The sequence below is a fragment of the Sciurus carolinensis genome, chromosome X, assembly GCF_902686445.1.
Source record: "Sciurus carolinensis chromosome X, mSciCar1.2, whole genome shotgun sequence".
Taxonomy (NCBI): Eukaryota; Metazoa; Chordata; class Mammalia; order Rodentia; family Sciuridae; genus Sciurus; species Sciurus carolinensis.
In genome coordinates, this window is record NC_062232.1 from 131143475 (window position 1) to 131171453 (window position 27979).

Genomic DNA, 27979 nt, shown 5'->3' on the forward strand with positions numbered 1-27979 from the left:
GTTTAAAGGAATATATGAAAATATAGTATTCAACAATGCAAAGTTAACAAGCAACATGTACTGTCCAAGTAGAGATTACTTGGCATCAGAAGAAGTGGAAAAGTGGAATTGATACACAAGATAAAAAAGTAAGTCAGGAGAAGTACAGCCCATTTAATGGTGATGGGATTAGAAGAGTGTCATTTTAAAACAGTCATAAGTATCATGGACGCCCTTAAGGACCTTAAGGAAAGTGTGACTATAATGAAGAATAATGCAAGATCATGTTTATCATATTAGAAATACAAAATGTTGTGTATAGGATTAATAATAGTTAAGACTCTGAAGAAGAATGTTACCATTCATTGAATCGCTGTTGGTCATATTGTCATTGAGCACGTACTATTGAAAAGTTCGTTTGTGAGACAATGCAAGAAGGTCTAGAAGTTAAATGATTGGGTTATGAAAGGTGTAGCGTAATCAGTGCATCAACCCCCTGATGAGGCTTGAGTGAGTTGTGACTGAAGGTTGATAGGGTGTGGCTGGAGGACAGAGGCATTGGTGGTGTCGCTTTGGGAGTGTATATTTCGTTTGAGGAGCAGTGGTGCACATCTGTAACCCTGTGAATTTGGGAGAGTGAGGCAGGAGGAAGGCTAGTTTGAGAGCAACTTTAGGGACTTAGTGAGACCCTCTCTCAAATGCAAACTAAGGAGCCCTGGGGATGTGGTTCAGTGGTAAAGCGCCTCCGGGTAATAGAAAAGAAAACAAAGACAGGAACCAAGGGTCTCCCCTCTCCTGTGAGGACGCCCCGCCCCAAGGCCGGAGGCTGCCCCTTCTCAGGTCCCTCGGCCATCTTTTCCGGCAAGTTCAAATCCCGCCCTCATAATGCTACAGGTCTGCGTCAGGCTGAGGGAAGAAGAGGTCGCCTGGTGAGGGCCACCTGCCTTTCTTCCGTCACCTCGCGTTCCTCGTTCGTCACTCGGTCGAGGTGCCGGGTCAGGAACAGTAGGGACTGGACACCTCAACCATCATCCTCGTGTTTGGCAGACTGCGACGCGTCCATGGGATCTTCTGGATCAAAGGCCGCCCTCGGGGCTACCACCGACGAACCCACAGAACCAGAGCCAAAACACCTGGCCGGTGAGTAGGAGGGGAGAGGGGGACCTGCGACAGGAGTACCTCGCACGCCTCCTCACACGGAAAACACACGCTGCTGCTGATCTTCCGTTGGGCATGGACAGGGACCACTGGCGTTTGTGACACCAGCTTCGAAAACATGTACAAGTTATTAAAATAACTAAGATAAGGGACGAGGGGATGGAGGAATGCCAACTCAGGCTTCTTAGAAGCCCGCCGCCTTCCAAACACTGTTTTGTGCGGCTCTTAGGTATTCCTAACCCAAGGGTCCTGAATAGGCCTTGGGCTGCCCCACAAACTTTTGTGCCCTTCTGTATGAGCCCTCACGGAATGTTGGTTTTTAAACTCAGCTGTATTACCTTAGCAACTTTGATTTTCTTTCTTCCCCTCCCCCACACCCCGCACACCTCCCTTCTTTCCCTTTCTTCTACTGAGGATTGGACCCAGGGGCACTTTACCACTGAGTTGCAGTCCTAGCCCTTTAAATACTTTTTAACATTTGAGGCAGGGTCTCACTAACCTGCTGAGGGCCTTGCTAACTTCATGACGCTATCCTGAAACTTGCACTTCTCCTGCCTCAGACTCTCATTACTGGAGTTACAGGTGTGCCCCACACACCTATCTAAATCACTATTTTGGTAACCTTTTTTTAGGGTTGTCAGTGGATCTTTTATTTTATTTATTTAGATGTGATGCTGAGGACTGGGCATATAGCTCAGTTGGTACAGTGCTTGCCCTGCAAGCACAAAGCCCTGGATTCAATCCCTAGCACCACAAAAAAAAGGAAAAAGAAAAAGCAGTACTCAGTATGGAACCCAGGACCTCACACATGCCAGGCAAGTGCTCTACTACTGAGCCACAACCCCAGCCCTTGATAACCTTTCAATTGAGACATTTTCATTACAACTCATTCAATCACCTAATTTGCATTTCACTTCTCAAGTTTTATCATGTCATTATAATTATGTGCACATTATAGTAACTGACAGTTTACCAACTTAAGACAACTAATTTCCTTTATATATTTCTAAAAACTTCGTCAACCGTGATTCTAGGAAAACCATGCAATACATTCTAAAGGACTATATATCTTCTAAACCTGGATCATTATATAATATATACCAAAATTGGTTCCTCAAGAATTAAAGTTAAAAAAAAATAAAGGATGAATAACTGCTACCTATGATAAATATGCAAAGAAGGAAAGGAGGGCACTTGAGTTGGCACCATGATAACCTAAACATTAGTGCAGGCTGAAATCATCTAAAAAAGGTAACAACCTGCAACAGTAAACTTTACAGGAACAAAAATGAAACAGAATTACAGATAAATAGAAATAAAGGACACACTAGCTAGTAGATGCACCCACACAGACCATGTGCTCTTACTGAGTACATGAATCTGGGTCTACAGTAAGGGTAGGCATATAGCTCCAATGCAATAACTCTCCTCAGCACCTATCCCAGCACCATACATGTAAAAGCACTGACTAATAAATCAGTGCTACAGGTGAACATGTTTTCTAATAACAATTTTTAAAGCAATGAGTAATTTTTTTTATGGTGGTGCAGATTGAACCAGGGCCTTATGCATGCAAGGCAGGCACTCCACCAATGGAGCTATATCCACAGCCCCCACAATGAGTATTTCGAACTGATAAAAAACAAAGAGTCATTGCATGTTCTGGAACAGGAAAATGAAATGATGAAGCAAATTGGAAATTACTTCATAATCTGTATTTCAATATTTGTCACTGTCTCTTAATTTAGATCTAATACAGTACATAAATGAAACAAATATGAGTGTTGTACATCTGGCTAATGTTCTTTCTGAGAAAACTGGGAGCAACAGCTGGGTAGTGGTGTTCAAAGCCCTGGTTACATTTCATCATCTCATGGTATATGGAAAAGAGGTGAGTGTGGTGAATGTACCAATGGCAATTGTTTCCTTCACTCTAGAACAAAAGATTGTAATCACAAAATTGCAAAATATTGTTACTTCATAAATGGCTTACTTCCTTTAACTTTCATTAGTGACTAGTGGGGTAAATGAATATCTATCTATCTATATATTTTTTGCTTCCAGTAATGGCTATGTTTTAGAAATTACTATCCTGGTAGTCAGTGAATAATACAGTAAATAATAGAGTGGATATTTAAATGATTCTTCAGATATTTTATAGCAGAACCCCCCCACAAACATATTGCTCCATAACTTTTATATTCCAAGGGAGACTAGACACAAGTGAATTACATAATCACTGTCCACATCATCCCATACACACACTTTTTTATTTCACAGAAAAACTAAAATACTCTAGAACATTGACTTACTTATTTTTTTATTTTAAATTCACATTTTGTCTTAGGAACCCTTCGATTCAAAATTACTGTTTAGAAATTGTCTGCATTTCAACTTATTATAAAATAACAGTAATTACACAGTACTGTTTTGGTAAAAACAGAACACATGTAAATAGAACAGAATAGAGAACCAAGCACAGTGGTGCACACCCAAAATCCCCTTGGCTGTAGGGAGGCTGAGACAGGAGGATAATGAGTTCAAAGCCAGCCTCAGCAACTTAGTGAGGCACTCAAAGCAACTCAGCAAGACCCTGTCTCAAAATAAAATATTAAAAAGAGCTGGGGATGTGGCTCAGTGGTTAAATGACCCTGGGTTTAATTCTTGGTTCGAAAAAAAAAAAAAAAAAGAAAAGAAACAGAATACAGAGCTCAAAATTAAAACTTTCCTTCTCATGGAGTTTGGTGTCTCTAAAAACGTGGCAAAAACTATAATGAAAAAAAATTAAAAATACAGCCTGTTAACACAAATGGCATCCACACACAAAAAGAACGAGATCCTTGTTTGATATAAAAAATTCCACATGAATTAAATACATAAATTTGAAAAACCCAATTTTAAAATCGAAAATGTAGGAAATTACTTTTATGATGTGTGGACCAGAAGGACACCATAAAGTTGGAAGAATATATTTCCATCATATATTACAGATCAAATATTAATCATTAGAATACATAATTATAAGAAAAAGGCAAGACAATAAACTAATTAAAATAAACAATTCGAAGAGGAGAAAGCTATGATATCTGATAACCATCTGAGAACATGCTCAGATTAGCAAAATTTAAAATTTCTGGCAACATAGATAATTGAGAAACATAGATAATTAAGAAAATGGAACTTTCATACCCTATGAATTGTGTATGAATTATTTTCTGTTGGGATTTATTCTCTGGAGAGGACAACATTAAGATGACACATTTACCATTAAATTCAATGGGTACTTTAGCTTCATCTGTAACACTTTATTATTGGTACTTTAAAATAGGGTCAAAAACTTAGTAGCTGTCATTTCTAGTTAGTGGGGTACCCAAATGGATGATATAATTCTTTGTATTGTTCTTTAATTTAAAATCAGACTCAAAATCAAAGGAGGAATGGCTAGACAGTAAGTGTTGGGAGAGAGGTGTATATTCACATAAGCTTTACTGTTTATCCTATCGTTATTATTTATGTAAGTGGAAGAGATTTGACAACACTGCAGCTCTTTTATGTAGATAACTTGTGATACATGTGATCATACTCAGCTTAATCAGTGCTCCTGAAATAAACAGAAACAATGTGATAGAATTATGTTAAATAATTCAGTAATAATGACAAATAATTAATCCTTGTGTGCAGAAACTGATTTTAGAATTTGGCACCTTTTTTGACAGCGTTTTATCCGACATCTTGCATCTCGAAACTCATTGTTCACTTTACACAACTTCCTAGATAAAAGTGTCACAGAAGGTAAGATGAGTCTTTCATGGAAATAAATATCTATGTGGCAAAAAGGTAAACATGCCTAGTTAAGAAAATAATACTATATTATGAAGGGCGTTCTGTACATTTTATGAAGGTAAACAATCCCTAAATTCATGGACACAACACACATTTGAGTGCTTATTGTGAATAACAGAATATGCTATGTGCTAGTGACAGGGACACTAACGAGACCCTGCAAGTCTTTACTCAGTGAGGCCTTGTCCAGCCTACCAAAAAATTGCAGCACATCCTTATTTATGAAGGCAGGATTTTTCTGTTTTTTTCACTGATGAACTTTTAGTGCCTAGAACAGACCTGGTTCAGAGTAGGCACTCAATAATTGTTCAGTGAATGAATAAATGAATCAAGGCACATTTGAAGGTTGAGTAGAAAGGCTGAATTTCAACCATGGCCTTTCTCCATCTTCTTTATGAAATGTAGGAGGCAAGGTCATTTGCTGAGTGGAGAGAGGGTTAAAAAGGGATGGTGGCAGCAGACTGGAGAAAGTAAGGAAAATGCTTAGAATTTATATTAGTTTCTGTTGGAAACGTGAAAGGAGCTGATGAAGTTCAATTACTTCCTCTGTTTAGAACTGTCCATCATCAACAACAACAAATCATGGAGTAATTTCAAGGCTTTAAAGGAGTAAAAATAATCTTTAACAGAATGTGTAAGAAATACCAGATTAACAAATGAATTCTAGCTTTTGTGCTTCAAAGAAACTGAGGTATACAGGTGAATGTGGACTGATACATCTTTGCATTTATAAATTTGTAAATAGTTAATATTGGTTTACTTGGAAATGATCAACATATCTCATTTTTAGGCTATACTATGTCAGCCTTCATCAGACGATACAGCAGATACTTGAATGAAAAGTCACTCGCATATAGACTGATTGCATCTGACATCACAAAAGTCAAGAGAGGGTCAGTAAAATATTAATTTATAAGCAAATGCTGAAACATGTGTTCTGCTGTGTAGTTTTATCAAAAACAGCTTTATTCCAAGATGCTGATATCACAGTGTTTCTCAAACTCTTAATTACTGATGTTTATGAATTTCATTTATTTTTTATAGGATGGACGGTGTGATGAGAACTATGAATACCAAAGATCTGCTAAACACGCTTCCAGTTATTCAAACCCAATTGGATGCTCTTCTTAATTTTAATGTAAGAGCTTTACAAATCTTTCTTTCAAAATACTAATAAAGGGCATCATTTAATTATAGGTGGGAGAAGGAATTGTTTTGAACTGTGTGGTAATTTGATTCCTCTTTAATTTTCAGGCAAAGCCAGATGAACTAACTAATGGTATAATACATGCTGCTTTTATGCTCCTCTTTAAAGATTCTCTCCGTCTCTTTGCAGTCTATAATGAAGGAATCCTAAATCTACTAGGTAAGATAAAACCTTACTTTTAAAGAGATAAAATTTTGGTAAAAATAATTTACTTATAAAAATACTTTACATTTAAATTCATATTTTCTGTAGATTCAAAATATGAGAATCTTCCTTTTTAGTTAAAATTTATTTGGCTAATTGGCCACAGACATTTTCCTTTTTTTATTTAAGTGGTAACTTCTATTTCTGGGAAATTATCAGAGAATCAACATGGGTTGCCTTTTCTTTTTTCTTTTTCAAGTAATAAGAATTGAACCCAAGGGCCCACCGCTATCACTGAGCTACATCTCTGGCCCTTTTTATTTTTTATTTTGAGGCAGGGTCTCACTAAGTTGCCCTGGCTGATCTTGAACTTGCCATCCTCCTGCCTCAGCCTCCTGAGTAGCTGGGATCACAGGTGTGTGCCACTCTGCTGACTTGGATTGTCAAATATATCCATTACACATTAATCCCAATGTCTATCAATATCAAATAATACAGTTTTGACTGGCCTTTCATTGAAATTTTTCTATGTTTAGATAAGTATTTTGACATGAGGAAGAACCAATGCAAGGAAAGTTTGGATATTTACATCAAGTTCCTTGGAAGAACAACCAAATTTGCACAGTTCCTGAAAGTTGCAGAGGTACAGAAATCCATTTCTGTCTAAGGATTTTCTGCATTACTTTAGTATCAGATGTAACTATAACTATACATCTTTCCATCACCACCATTAGTACACAAACACACAGAAATTGGTAGTAATCTTATATTTACTTGTCTTTATTTTTATTTTTTTTGCAGTGCTGGGAATTGAACCCAGGGTCTTGTGCTTGTGACGCAAGCACTCTACCAACTGAGCTATATCCCCAGCCCGGTAGTAATCTTTTAATAAAATGTTTTTATTTCCACTAAAATGAGGTAAATTCCATTTTAAATTAGGTAGTTTCATGAAATACTAAAAGACATATATTCTTTGTTTTAACTCTTCCTGGGCACAAAAACTGGGTTGAAAAGATATACTACAATGAAGAACAACAGAAACCACATAGTGTAAGGTGTTTATGAGATACTTAAGAGGAACACTATGGGTTTCTTGTACACAGCATGCAGTGCTGGTTAGTAATTATCCTAATTGATGCTGGCTTCATGCCTAAAGCTGTGAGAGAATACAGGAGCAAATGGCAGAGGCTTCATCACAGTGATCATTGCTTAGCCAGCAGATGGTGTCATCTTCAAATTTGGTTTCAGAAGTGTTACTTCCTAGATGACTGACTCCAGAACTCTGGGCCCAACATCATGAGGCAGAACATCATTGTGAAAGGACATGGAGAAGGAAAGCACCTTAGGGCATGGTATCAGAAAACAGACCTAAACCGGTAGTAGTTATTTTTATCTGTTTTATAAACAGTAAAACTAAAAACGGAAACTAGGCACTACTAATGTACTATTCAATGCGCTTTTTCTCAAAAGCAATCCTATAAGGACCACTCTTTGCAGCTATGAGGATAATCAATAACAAGCTTACCCTTCCACCAGAGCTCCAAAACTGTACCAAAACATATATGACATAGGTCCTTTTGGGCAGTGGACAATAGGTAGGACAGGTCTGTGGTCAGTGAGAGAAAGAAACACCTGAGGGGAGCCCCATGTTTTCCTGATGTTTAAAGAAATCCAAGCAAGACAAATATAAAGAAAACTACTTTAGTCAAGTGATAGTAAAACTTATGGAAACCAAAGTGAATAAAGACATATTACCCAGAGGAGAACAACAATATGAATAATGGCTGATTTCTGACTACTTAAGAAATTAGAGAACATTAATATGACAGCTAAAGTATAGCTGAGATCTTTAAAAAACAGCAAAGACTCAATACCTGGTAAGTTTTTTGTTTTAGAGTCTATCCTTAGGATAAATAGAAATTTGTTCTCAAATGTATTTTTGTGCAGCATATTTTTCTTGATCTAGCCCAGGAAGGCATTATGCTCTTGTTGCCACTTCTTGCTGTAATATGTACTCCCCCTCCTTTTTTGTGAATTCAGCAAGTTGGAATTGACCAGAGCGACATTCCATATCTTACTCAGGTTAGTGCCCTGTATATATAAGTGTTTTTTGTCTGTATATTTGTGTGTTTAAAATATTGATCATCTGAGATCATTTTTTGTGATATGCTTACATGTGTGTATTCTTATTTCCCCATGAGTAACATTTTTACTCACAGTGTTTAATGATACAATAGCTAGATCATGTTTTTAGAATGAACAGAACTTTATCAGTGGAAACAGCAGAGCATTTGGAACAGTGCACTTTAGATTTAAGGGTTGCCTTGTCCACCTTTAGGTGTATGATCTCTGTTCTTATTTCTGCAACTGTAACAGAGTATGTTATTGCCTATGTTAAAAAGGTTCCGTAAGAATCAAATGAGCTCAGGGATTTTCCTTCCCATGAACTGATTGTCTTCAGGGATCTCCCACATGATCATGAGTGTGATTGAAGAAGATGTGACAGTACAGCAAGTGTGGACAAAATGGGTCCCTGGTAACCTACTTGTTTAGCCTGCTTAGCCCTTTAAACCTGTCAAATGTACCATGGGGCTTAAATAGCAGAGTTTCTGGTCCAGACTGGACCTATTACAGAGGGGGGTCACTAGGTGTCACATTTTTCGTTTTTGGTAGGAAATGCAGGATGCAGATTCTGATAGGCCGTGCCTGATTTACATGGCAGTCATGTGTATAAGGAGGATACTATGAAGAGATATAGAATGAGGATGTAGAAGGAGAGAGGGGTAGTAGGCTGAGTGAGGACTCTTAGGAAATGAAAGGACGTTAAATACAGAAGACGAGTGGAAGCAGTGACCACAAGAGGACAAAGGAGGCAAGCAGGAGAGGATGGTTACAGATGTGAATAAAATGTTAGGTTTGGTGGCAGAGAGAGATGGAGTTTCTATCTGATGATTCATAAATCTTGGAAAGAACTATGTTCTTTCAAGCATTCCATTAAGGGCTTCCATAAATACAAAGAGGAGTTATACATTTTATATACATCAAACACCACAGTGATTCACAGTGGAGGCACCATGGAATGAAATAATACATGACTTCTTAAATGAGCAGTCTGGTGGCCCCAGAGGTAGGAGACAGAGACAAAAAGAATGTTTGGGTTAATAGGGCACAAGATGAATAAGACAGTCCCAGTCCCTGAGTTCCTATAGAAGCTGGAACAGATGCTACAGAAACATGACTAAATGTCTACCAGAATGTAGTCCTCTGATTTTTGTTTACATTGTCTTTACTTTTCTGAAAGAGGTAATGGGGACAGGAAGGGAACTTTTTCTTGGAACCACAACCTTGGCCATTGTTGGGGTACAGATGAACATTAACTAGCCAGCATCTATGTTCTGAGCTCTAAGGAGACATTTGCCATGGAGGAGTACTCAGGTGTAGGGTCACATTCTCCATTGGGCCACCCTCTCTCTCCTCCTTACCTCAGCTCCAGTCCCCAGGATGTCTGGATCAGAAATGAAGTAGATGGATGCTGGAGAAAATGTAAAAGGCAGGTGAGGGTCTTGTTTGTAAACTTTCATGTAGACCCCCATGCATTCCTCTGTAAATCAAAACATTTACTGCAAGAATTTTCTTATCAGTAGGCTGGCCCCAGCCCTCAGGTAGTGTTGAAAGTCATTTGTCATGGCCTTGAGTTGGCAGAGGGGCTCCCCAGGTAACGTGCTTTCTTGGGTGCCCTGCCAACTCCAGAATGGAGAAAAATGTGGGAGAGCAGAGAGGTGAGCAGGAAGTCAGCACCACCTTTGCCCCATTGCTGTCAGCTGGTTCCCTTGAGAGAGGTCTGTGCAGTCCCAGGGAGCCTTTCCAGCCACTTTGCTGCTAGATCCCAGGAAGAGGTGTGAAGGGCTTCCTCCCTGACCACACACGGTGCTTCCAGCAGTCTTTGCTTTAGGGCATGGAGGCTGCACTGCTCACCGTTTGGGAGATGGCTTCCGGACGCTACCTTTCTTAGGAGGAAATCGGCTTCATTTCTTGGGTTAGTCCCTTCTGCTTTGACTCTGACATCATCTGGGAGTCAGAGCGCCTCCCTCTGCAAAGGACTGTGTCTGTCTGTCCCTGTGTTTTCGACAATTGCCCGCAGTTCCCGTTGGGCATAACTCTTGCAGACACGTGTGGCAAGGTCTGCTCTGTCTGCAGTCTGATGCAATTTTATTTTTCTCCAAAATCGTGCAAACATAATGTCTCCTCATCAGAGTATGACCAGGGGTGTAGCCCTGGGGACCTGCTGGTTGGTTCCACTGTGGTGTGGCCCTAGCTGCATCTTTCCACTTACCACAGCAGCTCCTCCAGGCCTGTGTGATGGGAGGGTAACTGTGTGCTAAAGCTATCAAAGAATAAATATTTTATAATAACTTTTTAGGCACCCCACAGTTTCATTGAAGCACTAGAACAGCATTTAGCTTCTTTGGAAGAGAAAAATGACATTTTACCTCATGGGTAAGTTAATGAATGTCTTAAAGTAGGTTAATTTATTTCCCTCTAAATAATTTCCCTCAGCCTAAATATTTAAAAATATAAAATTGACTAAAGGAAGAGCTGTAACTATGATGGAATACTCTTCAGGTATTTTAAATGATGATAGGAAGTGTGTTTTTAAATCTTTTGTTGGATACCGTACTCTTCACAAGGGAACATGTTTTATTAAAGTGAATGACTCTTGAAGTCAGAGATTGAGATGGAAATGTCACTTTTTAAGAATTTGGTTTCTCCCCTAGTGAAAATTTCTGTTGTTGTAGAAGATTATTTAATGGCACAGTAAACTGTTCATTTAAAAAATAGTGTACAGAATAACATTCAAAACATGTCAAGTACATAGACAAACACATTACATACAAATTGAATAATACAAAATTTGAAGTCTGTCTCCTGAAAACTTTCAGTATTTCTGAGTGGAATGATTATGGTTGATTTCATTTTTCTTTTTATATTTTTCTGTATTGTCCAACATTTCTACACAGGTCATGTAGTATTCATTCCCCTTTTCTTTGTTTGGGCTTTTGTTTATTTGTTTATTTTTTCAGTACTGGGGATTGAACCCAGGGCCTTGTAAATGCTAGGCATGTGTTCTTCCATTAACCTACCCAGTCCCTCATTCCACTTTTGTGATTATATTGACTGTAAATGATTTGTATTATTATCCTCTCTTAGAGAATAAGTCCATTGACTATTTTTAAATTCCATCTTTATCACAATTCAATATAATTAGTACATAGCTAAATAGATGAATGAATAGATGGATGAATCAAAGAAATGTAGGCTCTGCTAGGTAGGATAATTGCTTTTATTTATCTTCCACTATGCTTCATCTTTCTTGTGATCTCTTTAGTTTCCAGCATGTATTTATTCCATCCATCCCAACTGGTCCAGTTGCTAAAGCTTCAGCAAGCACAACTTTGCTTGAAGGTATTATGACATTATTACATGATTATGTCAATAATAGTCAAAGACAGGAGTAGATTCTTTAGTTCTACTGATCAAGCAACTACTGCTGCCTTTCCTTAAGCATATGTTCATAATTACAAAATGAGTAATGAATAGGAATATTCATTGCAAAATATCTATTAGTAAGAGGCTTATTTTAATGTACTGAGATGGAATCATCTCCAAGATGTTTAATGACAAATGAGTAAGGTGTGCTAAAAAGAATATAAAGGAAGTGAATTAAAATGGGCTGCCTTCCAGAATAATATGGTGGTTCATGGGAAGAGATGGGTGGGAGAGTCTTCACTGTATGCCATTTTATAACTTTTGAATTTTGTACCATGTAAACAGTTATCTATTAATGTAGAAATTTTACAAAGAAACACATTTATGCATATATACAGTGTGACACCTTGTAATGTTTAAAGTAGAAGTCCTTTGTAGGCCCTTAAGGTTACTAAATTTTCAGGAATTTTGCTAGGTGATTAATGTCATGATGGTAGCTTTAAATTGACCTTGAGGGGAGTATTTACATTACAGAAATTAGTCCTCTTTTTATCAGGAGAGCTGGTTGTTATACATTTACTGGCATATAGCTTCTCATAGGCTGCCAAATTTTGCTTTTTATAGTGTGTTATGTTGTTTCAATGATGTTATTTGATTCTCTACTATAGATACAAATCCATGTAATAATGAACTGTATTATCATAGGATTTATATGTATCTGAATTAATTTTTCTTAATTAAACTTAAGGACTTAAATTCTGTTCTTTTCTTTTATGCATATATTTTCAATGGACATACATTCTGCATTTTAATGGGTGAGTTTGACCCCAAAACTATGATGAACCTAAGTCCTTTGAGTAAAACCATATGTATAACAAAAATTAAACATTTTCTTAATTTCAATTAGATTTACTAGTGTCACTTTTCTGAGTCCTGTGGTTTGGGAATCATTATTACTTACAATAGGTGTTACAAAATAGTTAAATACAGTGGTCAAGAAAACAAGCTCTGGGTCTAGTTCACTGTGAATGTAAATCCCAAGTAGAGTATTGGAAGAACTACACTATAATGAAAGCATATGGGCATGATTCCCAGCAGACCAGGACTGGCTACTGGTGATCTCCATACATGGCACCTTCATTACTTCATCCAGTTTTATGGACAATTCTGGGATCAGCTGAAAACACTTCTTCTCTTAAATCGCTGAATTAAAAATGATAGTCATGGGGCCAGAGTGTTTGGGCTCAAGTTTCACTGGTACCACTCATGGACTGTGTGCTTTGGGGAAGTTAACTTAAACTCTCTGTATTTCAGCTTCCTTATTTTTGTAAGGTTGCTGGATTGCTGGCAGGATTAAATAAATTGATACATGTAGAGTACTTAGAACAGGGTCTGGCCTATAGTTAAGTGCTGGGGGTTTTTTTGTTGTTGTTGTTGCTTTTTATTTTTTATTTTTTGCTTGCTTCTGTCTTTTCTTAGTCTCACCAAAGATTAAAAACCTGTCCAATAATCTCAAGTTTTCTCTGGCCTTGATTGAAGATATTTCCCTTACTGTCTAAATTACTACCCATATTCTGAATATATAGATAGAAATCATTTATATTCCTGTGTATATATTCATATATGGAGCTAATAACTTATATCCTGCTGAATTTCTTCACTTGCATGTTCTGTAGTTATTTCAAACTCAAAATGTATTAAAAATGAAATTGTTTACTTACCATCTCCTTTGCCTTGCCTTTGGCTCAGTAAATGGCCCTACCATCCACCCAGGTCCTCAGTTGCTGCCTGTGAGTTATTTTTTTGATAATTTTCTCTCCCTTTACTCCAATCCATTATCAAATTCTATTCATTATGCTTCTCTGAATTCTCTCCACCTCTGAAACCAGAATGCCGTAGACTTAATTAAAACCATTGTCATTTCTCTCCTGGAATATATAATAGCCACTTCACTGGTCCCCCTACATCTATTCTTTCCCTTCTTTAATCTCTTCTCCATATTACAACCAGAGTGATAGTTTAGAGACTTGAGTATAATCATGCCATTCCATTGATGAAAATCTTTCCGAGACTTACCATTATCCAAGGATAAAGCCCCAGATATTCATTTTTTGTAATTCTTGCCCAACTCTCTAGGATACTAGAGTTTTTTCACTTACTTAAATATCCCCAGGGTCTTTCTAATTCTGTTTGGAATCCTTTGTTCTCCTTCCCCAGGCCCCAACCCCCCTTGTTTGTTTAACCTATATTTTATCCTTTAAGTCTCAGATTATCTAGCACAAAGGAGTTTTACTTGACTCTGTAAATGAAATTAAATATCCTTCATATATTCATAAATATCCTTTCATAATATTCAAAAATTATAATTTTCTAGCTAAACAATAAAAACACATGAGGCAGACACAAGAGTTATGTTGTTGACTGTATTGCCAGCTCCGTATGGTAGAAAATATTTATTGAGAGCCTCACTGAATTAATGATGTTTTACAATAGTCTAAGAGTTTTTAAAAATTTTTTCTTGTTGTCGATGGACCTTTGTTTATTTATTTATTTATATGCAGTGCTGAGGATCAAACCCAGTGCTTCACACGTGCTAGGCGAGTGCTCTACCACTGAGTCACAACCTCAACCCCAGTCTAAGGTATTTCAAAACATGATTAATACGGACTGGGGAGATAGCTCAGTTGGTAGAGTGCTTGCCTTGCAAGCACAAGGCCCTGGGTTCAATCCCCAGCACTGCAAAAAAAAAAAAAAAAAAAAACAAAACATGATTAATATATAATATTTTCCATATTAGCAATTAGTGACTCACTTTTTTTGAAATATTTTATTCTGATAATCATTGAAAAATAAGATTTCTTTGATATATAAATATTCTGATATCTGTTGAAAACTGGTAGTGAACATTATTTTATTTACTGAGACAGGAGGATCTCAAATTCGAGGCCAGCTTTAGCAACTTAGCAAGGCCCTAAGTGACTTAGTGAGACTCTGTATCAAAACAAACAAAAAAGTGAGTGGATGTGACTCAGTGGTTAAGTGCTCCTGGGTTCAATCCCAAGTACAAAAAAATTATTTAACAATCCAAATTTATTCTAATTGAATAGATACATTATAAATGTGAAGTATTAATATTTGCATTTAGGTCATTATGTGCAGCTATGGTTTTTGAAAATATATTCCATATGCTTGAATGCAATACTGCATTTAATTTCCTCATCAGCAATTATTTATGGATTTGCTGACTTCATGAATGCCAGCTATGTGCCTGGTACTGCCTAGGCAGTGGGAATACAGTAAAAAAAAGACAGAAAATCACCAGAGACTACTGCAACAGCCTCCTGACCACCTCTGTACTTCTCCCATGGCCCCTGTACTCCGTTCCTCACAAAACAGAATGATCTCATTAAAGTTAGAGCTTGCCTCTGTTCAAGTCCCTTTAATGGCTTGCCCACCTCAAGGAAGTTGGCCTGCGGTGGTAGCTTCAGAATAAAAGGCAAAATCCTTACAGTTTCTTATAAGGACCTTTATGATCTGAACCCTCCTACCCCACGATTGCTTTTCTGATCCCTTTGGTCACTCCAGCTCCAGAAACATTGACCTTCTCATTGTTCTTCAAATAAATCAAGCTCATTCTTTCCTTAAGGCCTTTGCTCTTCTGCTAGATCACAGTGGTTTACTCTCACATCCTTAAAGTCTTTACTTAAAAGTTCAGTTCTCAGTGAGCCTGTCCTATTTAAAATTTAAATTACTGCATGCACTAAGCTAAATACACAAAGCAAAAATTATTAGATATACATGGAGAACTTATTTATTTATTTATTTATTTATTTATTTATTTTTATTATAAAATTGTAAACAAATGGGATACATGTTGTTTCTCTGTCTGTACGTGGCATAAAGGCATACCATTTGTGTAATCATAAATCTACATAGGGTAATGTTTACATGGAGAACTTGAAAAAATACATCATAGTGGGTAGTTTCAAATCACCTCTCATTATAGGACAGATCTCCATGAACATATATCCCCTTCCTTGATGTTCTTTTCCTCAGCACTTATTGCTGTCTAACATAAAATTGATTTTTCTTGGTTACATTCTGTCTCTAATATGATGTAAACTACATGAAGGTGTGCATTTTTATTTGTTTTGCTCACTCCTATTTTTTTATTTGTTTGTTTTTTGGTACTGGGTAATGAACTCAGGGGCACTAAACCACTGAGCCACATCCCCAGCCCCTTTTTGTATTTTATTTAGAGGCAGGGTCTCACTGAGCTACTTAGAGCCTTGCTAAATTGCTGAGACTGGCTTTGAACTCGTGATCCTACTGGAAGTGTGGCACATAACAACTACTCAATTAAGATTTATTTTATTATAACTTCACTTTATTTATACTCATTTACCTAATAATTTGAAATCCTGTTAGTTTGTAATAGGTGGGTTCATATGTGTCATTACTGTTCTGATGTGAATTTGGTTTATGTTTTTATCTCATTCTGTCTCTTATTTTCAGATTGTTTCCCATACATGATGTGTTACAACTAACATTATCTTCAGCAGCCCACAAATCTGTTGGAGACAAACAGCAAGGTGCAGTGAACATAGCAAGCAACTTGGACGGCTCACTTGCTAGCCTCATAGGAAGTAAACAACTATTTTTACAATTAATATTTTAAATATGTTTATGCATTTTAAGAAAACAATATTTGCACAAAAATAATGTAAAATTTGTATTTGTTTTATGAAATAGATCTTAACTTTGGAGAAAGCCCCATCGACAAGTAAGTTTTTATTTTTTTAAATGACAGTAAATACATACTCCAGGAAGGGGCTCATAAAAGTAAAAACTAGAAAATTATTATTTTTTTTATGTTGATGAACCTTTATTTCATTTATTTATTTATTTTTATGATTTATATATGCTGCTGAGAATCGAACCCAGTGCCTCACACGTGCTAGGCAGGTGCTCTGCCACTGAGCCACAACCCTAGCCCTAGAAAATCATTTTTAAATTAGATATAGTAATCACTTGTTAGAAAGAGAGAGAGGAGGGTCTTAGGTCCCAATATCCCCTTCAAGGGCATGTCCCCGGTGACGTAACGTAGCTTGCTTTCACTAAACTTTACCTCCTAATGGTCCTACACTTCCCCATAGCACCATAGGCTGGCAACCATCAACACAGACTTTTGGGGGCATTTAAAATCCAAACTATAGCAAGTGGTTTTAAAGTATCAGGTCTTACATTTAAGTGTTCAATGCATTTTGAGTTGATTCTTGTATATGGTATGAGATAAGGGTCTAATTTCATTATTTTGCATGTGGATATCTAGTTTCCTTGAAACCATTTATTGAAGATATCATCATTTTTCTATTAGAACTGATGTGAAGTGGTGTCAAACTTCAGAAATGGAAATTAATGGTGGAATGAACTGGCAGTTGAATACCTCCTCTTGTACATCAACCATCTGGAATTCTATTTCTGCTCCTCTTGTTCCCCATATGGTAATATTTTGGCTATATTATTACTTTCATCTTTTAAATATATATGTATAACATAGACATTTGTTTTAAGGAAGAAGGTAGAGCAAGACAGTTTTTCTTTTTAATCAGTTTTAATGTTTGTTGTAAACATATTAAACTATTTCATAAACTAAAGTGTGAAAACTCAAATTTTGGACATCTATAAGTCCTACAATTCTATTCCCAACACAGAATCTTCTACTATGTTGCTCCATGTTTATTGAGCTCTGTTAGGTCCAAGCACTCTGCTTAAGTGGTAAAGATACAGAATCCAATAGGAACTTGACTATTTTAAGGGAGCTGTGAATGTAGATAAATATCATTAAAAAAGGCTTTGACTATTATAAATGCTAGTATGGAATACTTCAGAAGGTTTGTTGATTAATTTCATAAAGGAGCTGAACATGAGATAAAAGGAGATGAAGTAAATTGACAGTCATCAATTTATAAATTAGAAAGTACACATAAAACACATTATGCAACAGCTCAGGGGGTAGAATAGCACATATTAATCAAATACATTAATATTTCATCAGCAAAATACAAAGATGATAATGTATGAATATTTGTACTTAGTAGGATAATTAATGACTATAGCCTCATTATAGCTTGGGTAACACTTTGCAACCCAAACGGATTATCACAAACATAAAGAAATAAACTTGTTTCCCAGAGCTTTTGGAATATTAAAATTGCATATAATTCTTGCAGAGTCATATTTTAGCTCTTCTGGATTGAAAAATACATTTGGTCCCAATAATTTAAAATTAAGGATTGTGAACCTGCTATTTTGTTATTTTGCTTTGAAACATTCTTTGTCCAATGATATAACAAACAGCATATTAATTATTGAGTACACAGTGACTTATTTTTCTAATATTCAGCTGAGATATATATCTTAGGAATAAGATTTTGGGGAGGGTTTGGGAAGAAGGTGTAAGTAATTTGGAAATAGTGTGGAAAGGTGTGACTGTGTTGTTGAAATAAATTTGAAAACAACTAAGCAATTTGAGGGAAATGGATGCTTAGGCTAAAAGACAGATGATTAATAAGGTAGAAAAGTGGGTTGGGGAGATAGCTCGGTTGGTAGAGTGCTTGACTTGCAAGCACAAGGCCCAGGGTTCCAATCCCCAGCACCGAAAAAAAAAAAAAAAAAAAAAGCTATAGCAAGGATGTTTGGGGTTCAGAGTTCCAAAGAAGATGAAATGTAAAAATAACATATAAATTGTTTGGGGTTCAGAGTTCCAAAGAGGATGAAATGTAAAAATAACACATAAATTTGGGTCAAATTTATGTTCATAGAGCTGTTCTACAAGGATCACTATTCATTTATTCATTTTTTGTTCCAGATTTATTCAAGTGGGAATTTATTCAAGTGTAGGATTTATTCAACTGTGAATAGAAACAGAAGTCTTATAGGGCAGGGTAAGAGGGGAACCGGTAGGGTTAGCCCTACTCTTTCAACATGATACTGCTAATGACTTATTTTCTTTTTCTCAGTTTTGCTTAGAGAATTATGAGTTTTAATTGATTTTTTTTCAGGGTCAGTTTTTAGTCTCATTGAATTTTCTCCATTTTTTTCCAATCTCCAGTTTTGATTTCTGCTTTGTTGTTTCCTTTTTTTCTGCCTTATTTTGTTTTCCTGTTTTATTGAGGTAGAAATTTAGATTATTGACTTGATACATTTTTTTTTTTTTTGTGGTGCTGGGGATTGAACCCAGGACTTTGTGCTTGGGAGGTGAGCACTCTACCAACTGAGCTATCTCCCCAGCCTGACTTGATACTTTTGAATACAAGTGTTTAGTGCTATAAAATTTACCCTAAGCCCTGCTTTAAATGCAAGCTAAGGTTGTAGGTTAGATGCAAGCTAGGTTGTATTTTCATTTTAATTCAGTTCATTGTATTTTCTACTTATTTTGACCCATAGATTTTTTACAGGTGTGTTATGTAATTTCTAAATATTGAAAACTTTTTTTGTCTTTCTGTTATTGATTTCTAGTTTAATTCCTTTGTGGTCGGATTTTGTATGTTTTAAATTATTTTAAATTTAGGTTTTCATTTATGACAAAGGATAAGGTATGTCTTTGTGAACATTTTATGAGTGCTTGAAAACAAATGTGTTCTGCTGATATTGTGTGCAATGTTCTAGAAATGGCAGTTAGAACCTGTTTTAAAACTTTGCTAATTATCTGTACAATTTTTCTGTCTACAGAACTCAGAGTCCCCAGATGTGCTTCAATATGTTACATTCCCCTTTATCCTGGTAATTTTCTTTGCTCTGAAGTCTACTCTGATTGTAGTATAACAACTTTCTTTTGAGTAGTGTTTGTATGATATGTCTTTCCTCATACATTTACTTTTAAGTTGACTATATCATTGTACTTGAAATGATACTCTTGTTTGTAGTACAGAGCTGGAATATTTTAAAAATTGATTCTGACAATTTCTGTTTTTTATTTACTATATTTAGTCCATTTGCACTTAATTTCATTGTAGTTGAATTTGTAGATAGATCTGCCATTTTATTGTTTTCTGTTGCTTCCCTCTATTTTTTTTTTTTTTTTATTTGTACTGGGGATTGAACTCAGGGGCATGCAACCACTGAGCCACATCCCTAGTCCTATTTTGTATTTTTTTTAGAGAGAGGGTCTCACTGACTTGCTAAGTGCCTCGCTTTGCTGAGGCTGTGTTTAACCTTGTGATCCTCCTGCCTCAGCCTCCAGAACTGCTGGGATTACAGGCAAGCACCACTGCGCCCAGCTCTTCCCTCTATTTTGTTGTTGTAATTCTTCTTGTTTCCTGTTTCCTGCCTCCAATGTTGTTTGACTAGTTTTTAAACATATATTTTTAGTTGTGGAAGGACACAATACCTTTATTTTATTCATTTATTTTTATGTGATGCTGAGGATGGAACCCAGTGCCTCACACATGCTAGGCAAGCGCTCTGCCACTGAGCTACAACTCCAGCCCAACTAAGCCCCAGCCCCAGCCCCTTTGACTATTTTTTTAGTATTGAATTTTCATTTATATATTTTGATTTGGACTATAGCTCTCTGTATAGTTTATTTTTAGTGGTTACTCTAGAAATTAGAAAATAAATACTTTTCAGCCCATTCAGATCAACATTTTACTATTTCAATTTTGGAATGTAGAAACATTAGCACCATATAAGGGTCTTATCTTTCTTTTTTTTTTAAATTGTTTTAGTTGTCGATGGACCTTTATTTTATTTATTTATTTTTATGTGGTGCCGAGAATCAAACCGAGTGCTTCACACACACCAGGCAAGCCCTCTACAACTGAGCTACAATCCCAGCCCTGTCTTATCTTTCTTTGTGTTACACTTTTTACTATCAACTATCAAACATGTTCTATAGAAATCAAGAGTAGAAAAATATTCTGGGATATTTACCAAGATATTTAGCATTTCTATTGCTCTTTCTTTATGGCTGATATTGCAAGTTTCTTTCTGGTATCATTTCCCTTCTACCTGAAGAAATTCTGGTGCTAGAATTTTTGGCTAAGAATTAATTCTCTCATTTTTTCCACTTGAGAAGGGCTTTATTTCATCTTTATCCCTTAAGCAAATTCTCACTGTATATAGAATTCTGAATTAATTTTTTTCAGCACCTGAAAATGTGCTGCTTCATTCTGGCCTGCATTGGTTTCTGATTAAAAAAAAAAAATCCATGGTCATCTGAATCACTGGCCTCTGTTAAAAGTCCTTTTCCTTACAAAAAGATTTTTGTGGTTCTTCATGCCAAGTAACTTTGGATGGAATCCTATACATTTTGACTATTACTTTCTAAGACTCTGTGTTTTGTTAAATTTTGTGGAGAATGTTGATTTTTGTATTTTAACTGGCACTTGACCTACATAGGTTTAAGCAGCAAGTTTTAACTGCCTCTTTGGCTTCTGGTTCCAGTGTCAGCTCAGTCTCCATAGCCTTTGTGCTTTTCTTTGCTATGCTCAAGATGAGATCCTCTCATGCACAAGTGGGGGAAATTGTCAGTAAATTTTGTTAAACATCTGCCCATTGGTATTTTCCAGTTTCCTAACCAGATTAGAACCACTTCTGTGATTGAGACAAGTCAGGTCTTAAGTGACTAAAATGGAGAATTAAAAAAAGAAACACATTTTTTTATATCCCTGCTCTCATGGAACCATAGCCCCACCTAATGGAAAAGAAAGTTCCTCTCTCGGATATTTGGCTTTTTTTGGGGGGGTGGGTATTGGGGATTGACCTCAGGGGCACTTAACCACTGAGCCACACCTCCAGCCCTTTTTTATATTTCATTTAGCGACAGGGTCTCACTGAGTTGCTGAGGCTGTCTTTGAACTCATGGTCCTCCTGCCTCAGCCTCTGGAGCCACTGGGATTAGAGGTGTGTGCCATCATGCCCAGTGGATATTTGACTCTTTTAAACTTTTTGTACTTTTGTGTCTGTCTTATTTTATACAACATGATGTCTTCATGGTTTACCCACATTAGAATATGTGTTATAATTTCATTCCTTTTTCAAAATTATTTGTTTTTTTAATTGACAAGTAGTTGTACATTTATGGGGTACAATGTGAGGTTTTCATGTTTGTAGCCAATGTAGAAATATTAAAACTAATTAACATATCCACCTCACCTCCTTATGTTTTTGTGGTGAGAGTGCTTCAGATCTATTCTTTTTGTAACTTAGGAAGAAGGAAGAAGTAATAATTCATGCCACTTGCTTGCAGGCCTCAGACCTGCAAGGAGGGATTTATGTCATGTTGTAGCATAGTGCTTAAGAGTATTAGCAGTAGTGCCAGATTGGATGAGTTTGGACCTAGGTAGAGTGTACTTAATATCTGTGTGACCTTGTATAAGGTACAGAACATCTTTATGACTCAGTTTTCTTACCTGTAAAACAGAGATAAAATAGCATCTATCTTCTAAGGTTGTTATAAGGATTAAATGAGGTAATACATGTAAAGTACTCAGAATAGTGCCTAGGTCACAGTAACTGCTCAAAAAAATATGATATAAATACATATGCATATATATATATATCATTATGATCGTGATGATGATGACGATGATGACAGATGATAGAGATTTTGTGGCACAGGACTCCAACCCACTAGTGAGTGTATAAGACATAAACCATTAAATTTAATCTCCTCAGCCCTCAGGGAAGGTTACAGAAATTGGAAGGCAAGGAGAATAAAAATTTCCCTTGTGGGACTATTGAAATGCTGCTCTGTAGTACATATTATATTTCTTATTCAATAGTAGAGAATATACTATCTAGTAACTGAAGCTTTTCTTCAAGGTTCTACCTCCAGTGGCCTATCCAGTGACTCCACAGCAAGCACCTATGTACGGAATGGTAAGAAAAACCTCTATAAGTTATCAGTAGTGGTTAAAACTCATCATCATTTACACTGATTGGAAAAATTATATAGATTATTTACAGTGGTAATCTGCCTCATTCTTTTCATGGGAAAATGAAGTAGTGTTTTAGTCAGCTTTTCTGCTGCTGAAACTAAAAGACCTGATCAGAACAACTATAGAGGAAAAATTTTATTTGGGGGCTCATGGTTTCAGAGGTCTTAGCCCATAGACAGCAGGCTCCATTCCTTGGGGCTCAGGGTGAGGCAGGACATCATGGTGGAAAAGTGAGGCAGAGGGAAGCAGTTCACATCATGGTGATCAGGATGCAGAGAGAGTCTCCATTTGCCAGACACAAATATATACCCAAAGGCACATCCCCAATGCCTGCCTCCTCCAGTCACACTCCACCTGCATTCAGTTACCACTCAATTAATCCCATCATGTGATTAATTCATTGATTGGGTCAAGATTCTTACAACCCAATCATTTCTCTTCTGACTCTTCTTACATTGTCTCACACGTAAGCTTTTGGGGGACACCTCATATCCAAACTATAACAAATGGCAACACTCTGAGAAATAATACAGCAAAGACTTTGAGAGAAAACTAATGAGAATAGAGAAAGGAACCCAAGAAATGAGAAGGCACATGTAGAAGAGGAACAGTAAAAGGAAATCCAAAATAGAAATAATAGTATTCACATAATACAGACTAAGTATAATAGTATACACACAATACAGATTAAGTATAATTCTTATTTTATTCCAAGCTAGTTTTTCTCCCCTTTTGCCAACATTTTTTGTTTTATTCGCCATTTTGATGTTTGGACTCACTTCTACTCTATATTAATCAAGTTTTTAAAAAGTAAATTTAGGGCTGGGGAGATAGCTCAGTTGGTAGAGTGCTTGCCTTGCAAGCATAAGGCCCTGGGTTTGATCCCCAGCACCAAAAAAAAGTAAATTTACAGCTTAAGGCTGAGGCAGGAGGGTTGCAAGTTCAAGGCCAGACTCAGCAACTTAGTGAGGCCCTAAGCAACTTAGTGAGACCCTGTCTCTAAATAAAAAAAGTAAAAAGGGCTGGAGATGGGGCTCAGTGGTGAAGCATCCCTGGGTTCAATCCGGGGTACCAAAAAAAAAGTAAATTTAATGAGGCTGATTTTTTTTTTGGGGTGCTGGGGATCGAACCCAGGGCTTTTTGCTTACAAGGCAAACACTCTACTGACTGAGCTATCTCCCCAGCCTCCTGATTTTGTTCTTATGGTATAAAACCTTCCAGTTGGAGAAATTATCATTATTATTATTTTTTTTTTTTGGTGCTGGGAATTGAACCCAGGGCCTTTGTGCATGTGAGGCAAGCACTCTACTAACTGAACTCTATCCCCAACCCAGGAGAAATTATTGATATAAGTAGAAAGTCAGTCTGTCCTAATTTCATGTTTTTTTATCTTGACTTAAACAAACCCCTCATTTTTATTCTATTATTTCTGTCATGTCCATTTGGCAATATTTTACTTACTTAAAAATATTTGTAATCACTAACTCTCCTTCTTACTGCTTTGGTGAACTGCCTAAATTTCATGCAATATAATACAGGTAATGAAAACTCTGAAGTCCTTTAGTCTGCACAGCCTTACCACCAATTTACTCATATTGCTTTTGCTGTTGGTGTCAATTCAGGAAGACGTTAAGATACAGAAAAGTACAGAGGATGACATGTATCCATGCTTCTGATAGTTTGGATTACTAAATGTTAATATATATTATATATACTTCAGATAATTTTTAAATGAATACAATTAAATTTTACAAATAAATTTCCTTTGACACACCCCTATTCTCTATTACTGTTTCTGTAGAGGCAGTGGCTATGATGAGGGTTATGCATGACCTTCCAGCATATGTCTACATATTTATTATTAAATATATGTATGTTTCTATGCAAATTTCAAAAATTAGTTATACCATCATTCTATACTGCCTCTAATGCTCTTATTTCCTCCATATTACTACATAATACTCAGCTTACAGTGAGTCCTATCAGTAGCATTTGACACAATTGACCAATCCCTCCTCAAATTCTTTTTTTTCATTTAACTTCTGGAATATTGTGCTGTCAACTGGTTGGTCCTTCTAAGTCTTGTCTTTCCCATGATCAATTCTTGACCCCCTTCTCTGTGCACTCATTCCCTTGGTGATTTCATTTAAGCCATGGCTTTAATGTCCATTTATTTATTGATGACTGCCAAAATTATGGCAATTCCATCCTTGTTGCTTGGGCCAAAAATCTTGGAGTCCTCTTTGGTGCCTCTTTTTTGGGGGATTGGTCCTAGAGATTGAGTGCAGGGGTGCTTAATCACTGAGCCACATTCTGAGCCATTGTTTATGTTGTTTTATTTTGAGGTATGGCCTCGCTAAGTTTCTGAGGCAGGTTTTGAATTCGTGATCCTCGTGCCTCAGCACCTTGAGACACTGGGATTACAGGTGTGCACCACTGTGCCTGTCTCCCAGTTGATGCCTTTCTTTACTCCACATCCCACTCTTGAGCAGTGTCAGTCCAACCACTCTACTGCAGCTGCCCCACCCCAGCTATTTCTCTCAGAGCAAAAGCCAGGCAGGATTCCCCATGATGCCCTTTTGCCTACATCTTTTTTTGGATGTGATAGTGTAAGATCAAACCAGGGCTTTGCGCATGCTAGGCAAGCACTCTACTCCTAAGTTATATCCCCTCTGCATACATGTTCTAACACTCTTGCCTTAATTAATTCATTCTAGGAATAGAGCTTCTCAGTGAATATTCTTCAAGGAAGGCAGGGACGATGTATATTTATTACATGTACATCCTACCACTAATGTACATTTAGGTTGTTGATTTCCCAGTTCACTTTCAACCTATTTCAATGTGACTTCTATCCCCACTGTTGCACTAAGTTGTTGGCATGAATATCTCCCAATGACTTTCATGTGACCAAATATAATATCTACTTGTCTGACCTAGTCTTACTTGACCCTTCTATCTGATCACTCAACCAGCACATATTTATTAGTTATCTACTATGTTCCACATACTGTTTTAGTGCTGGGAATGGAGCAATAACTAAAAGAAATAAAAACTTTAATGGGGTCATAAATAGCAAATACAGTAAGGTGACAAGTGCAATGGAGAAAACTAAAGCAGGGAAAAAAAATTAATTGGGACTAGGTTTCCATTTTATATAGGCAGTCCAGGAAACTTTTCATTGAGAAAATGGCTTAGTCTTGGGTAGAAATCTAAAAGGGAGAAGCAAGCCATACGGAAGACTATTTCAGGGAAATGGAATGGTCATTGTACAAGCCTTGAAGTAAATGTGTGCTATGCCTTTCACGAAGTTTTCTAAATAGATCATCGTGAGTATACAAAAGCTGGGCGTAGTGGCACTCTCCGGTAATCCCAGTGATTGTGGAGGCTGAGGCAGGAGGGTGGCAAGTTCAAGGCCAGCCTCAGCAACTTAGTGAGACCCTGTCTCAAAATGAAAAATAAAAAGGGTTGGAGATGTGACTCAGCAGTAGAGCACCCTGGGTTCAATCCCCAGTACTGTGCTTGCATGAAGTGGGCTGAGAAGCTAGATGAGATCACTTAGGGGTAAGTATAGACAGGAGCCCTCGTCTAAGTCATTAAAGGGCCAAGAAGATGAGGAACCTGCAAAAGAGGTGGAAAAAGTGTGTAGCGAGGGAAAAAGAATATTAGATTTGGAAATGTCATAATGCCTTAATTTTTCACTTACCTTACACTTATTTTCAGTTCTCCTTGTGGACTTCTGTATACACCTTTGTAATAATGAATTATATTTTCCAATTAATCCCCAGAAAAGGATTAAATTGTAATTTAATAATAGGGGGTGCATGTATGCCAAAAATAAGAGTCCAGAGAGGGATAGAGTCTAGGAGGGATAGAGATTCTCCTTAGGAAAAAATGAATGGTGAGGGTTCAAGTCCCAAAAGGAGTACTGTAGATTTCCAGATTATGTATCAATAACCAAAGCACATCTATTAGGATAACAGGGCTTGAGGCAAAAAGTGCAGATTGGAGATTGCAGAGTGAAAGCTGAGAAGGACCACATAAAGAGCTACTTTATTTCAGATTCCTTACAATTAAGGATGAAAAGAATAGAGTTTACTTCCCAGGGAGTGGAGCTGATGGAACCAGGTACAAAGTAGGCTCCAGCACTAGGTGGTCTGCAGAACGGAAATCCCTCTCCTCAGGTATGAATAACTACAGACCCAGGTGAATTGAAGGAAACACATACTAGGGTCCCTATAATGACTTAGGCACTCAGTCTAGTTACCACATAGGGCTATTTCAGGGTGTACCATCTCATAGCATTGTAGAAGCAAACCATGATCTTATTCTTGGGCAGGAGTGATTTAAAAGCACTTCTAAGTTGCTGGCATAGGGCTAAGACAAGAGGAAGGACAGGAAAAACTAATCTATCAAGTAAAATGTTTTAACATCACTTATCCCTATTCCATATATGTGTGGGTATTCTTAGAAGATCCAAGAATAAGACTCTATGAATCTTCATCTTTTTCAACTGGCACCGTAGCCTGTCATGAACATTAATGTTTCTGATTATATTTAATGCATTCATTATCCTTTCCAATATTTTATTCACACGATCAGAGAACATGCCCTCTACAACCTTTTCATTGATAACTTAGATGAAGAAGAGACCAAAACATCGCCTTGCAGCATGTCACCAGAAATCATCCAATAGGTTTAAAGCATTAATCATTAATCTTTGTTATGTATCATTTGAATAGTCTAACATATCCAGTTCTTGGGTGGGCCCACATTGCCTCAACTGGTGAGGGAAAAGTGCAGTAGATAAAAAATAGAAGCACTAGGTTTGCTAAACCATGCCATGAAGTTTCCACACCATGTTCAGTGAGTGAGGATTCCTTTAATGGTTTTAAACTGGGGAGGAAAATGACATCTTCCAAGTCTCTACTAATTATCACTTTTTCTTTTCCATTCAAATTTGTAGGTTCCCAGTCCAACAGAATGTCCTTCTCTAATGGCATCTCAATCCATGATTTATACCCAAGAAGACTTTAAGACCAGCACGCTTTCCATTCAGTCCCCAGGACATCAGGTATGTTTGATCTGTTGTTACTTAGGGCTTTGGTAGAGATGGAAAACCACTGAAAGAAGGACCCAGTGTTAGAATAGAGTTTCACAACATATGTATCTTTTATGTATGTATGTCCTATGTGTCTCATAGGACAAAAACTAATTC

At 36.9% G+C, this 27979-nt stretch overlaps 1 protein-coding gene across 1 annotated transcript; it reads left to right on the top strand.

Moving 5' to 3' along the window:
- Nucleotides 1-204: 204 nt before the first annotated feature.
- LOC124971708 (phosphatidylinositol-binding clathrin assembly protein-like) lies at nt 205-27976 on the top strand. Its single transcript, XM_047535355.1, has 16 exons — nt 205-232; nt 874-1119; nt 2886-3028; nt 4854-4929; nt 5771-5873; nt 6025-6118; nt 6235-6346; nt 6868-6974; nt 8372-8413; nt 10752-10828; nt 11718-11794; nt 16381-16464; nt 16571-16601; nt 17196-17322; nt 27728-27835; nt 27965-27976. The coding sequence occupies exons 1-16, from the start codon at nt 205-207 to the stop codon at nt 27974-27976; spliced, it is 1467 nt and encodes a 488-aa protein (XP_047391311.1).
- The last annotated feature ends 3 nt before the right edge of the window (nt 27977-27979 follow it).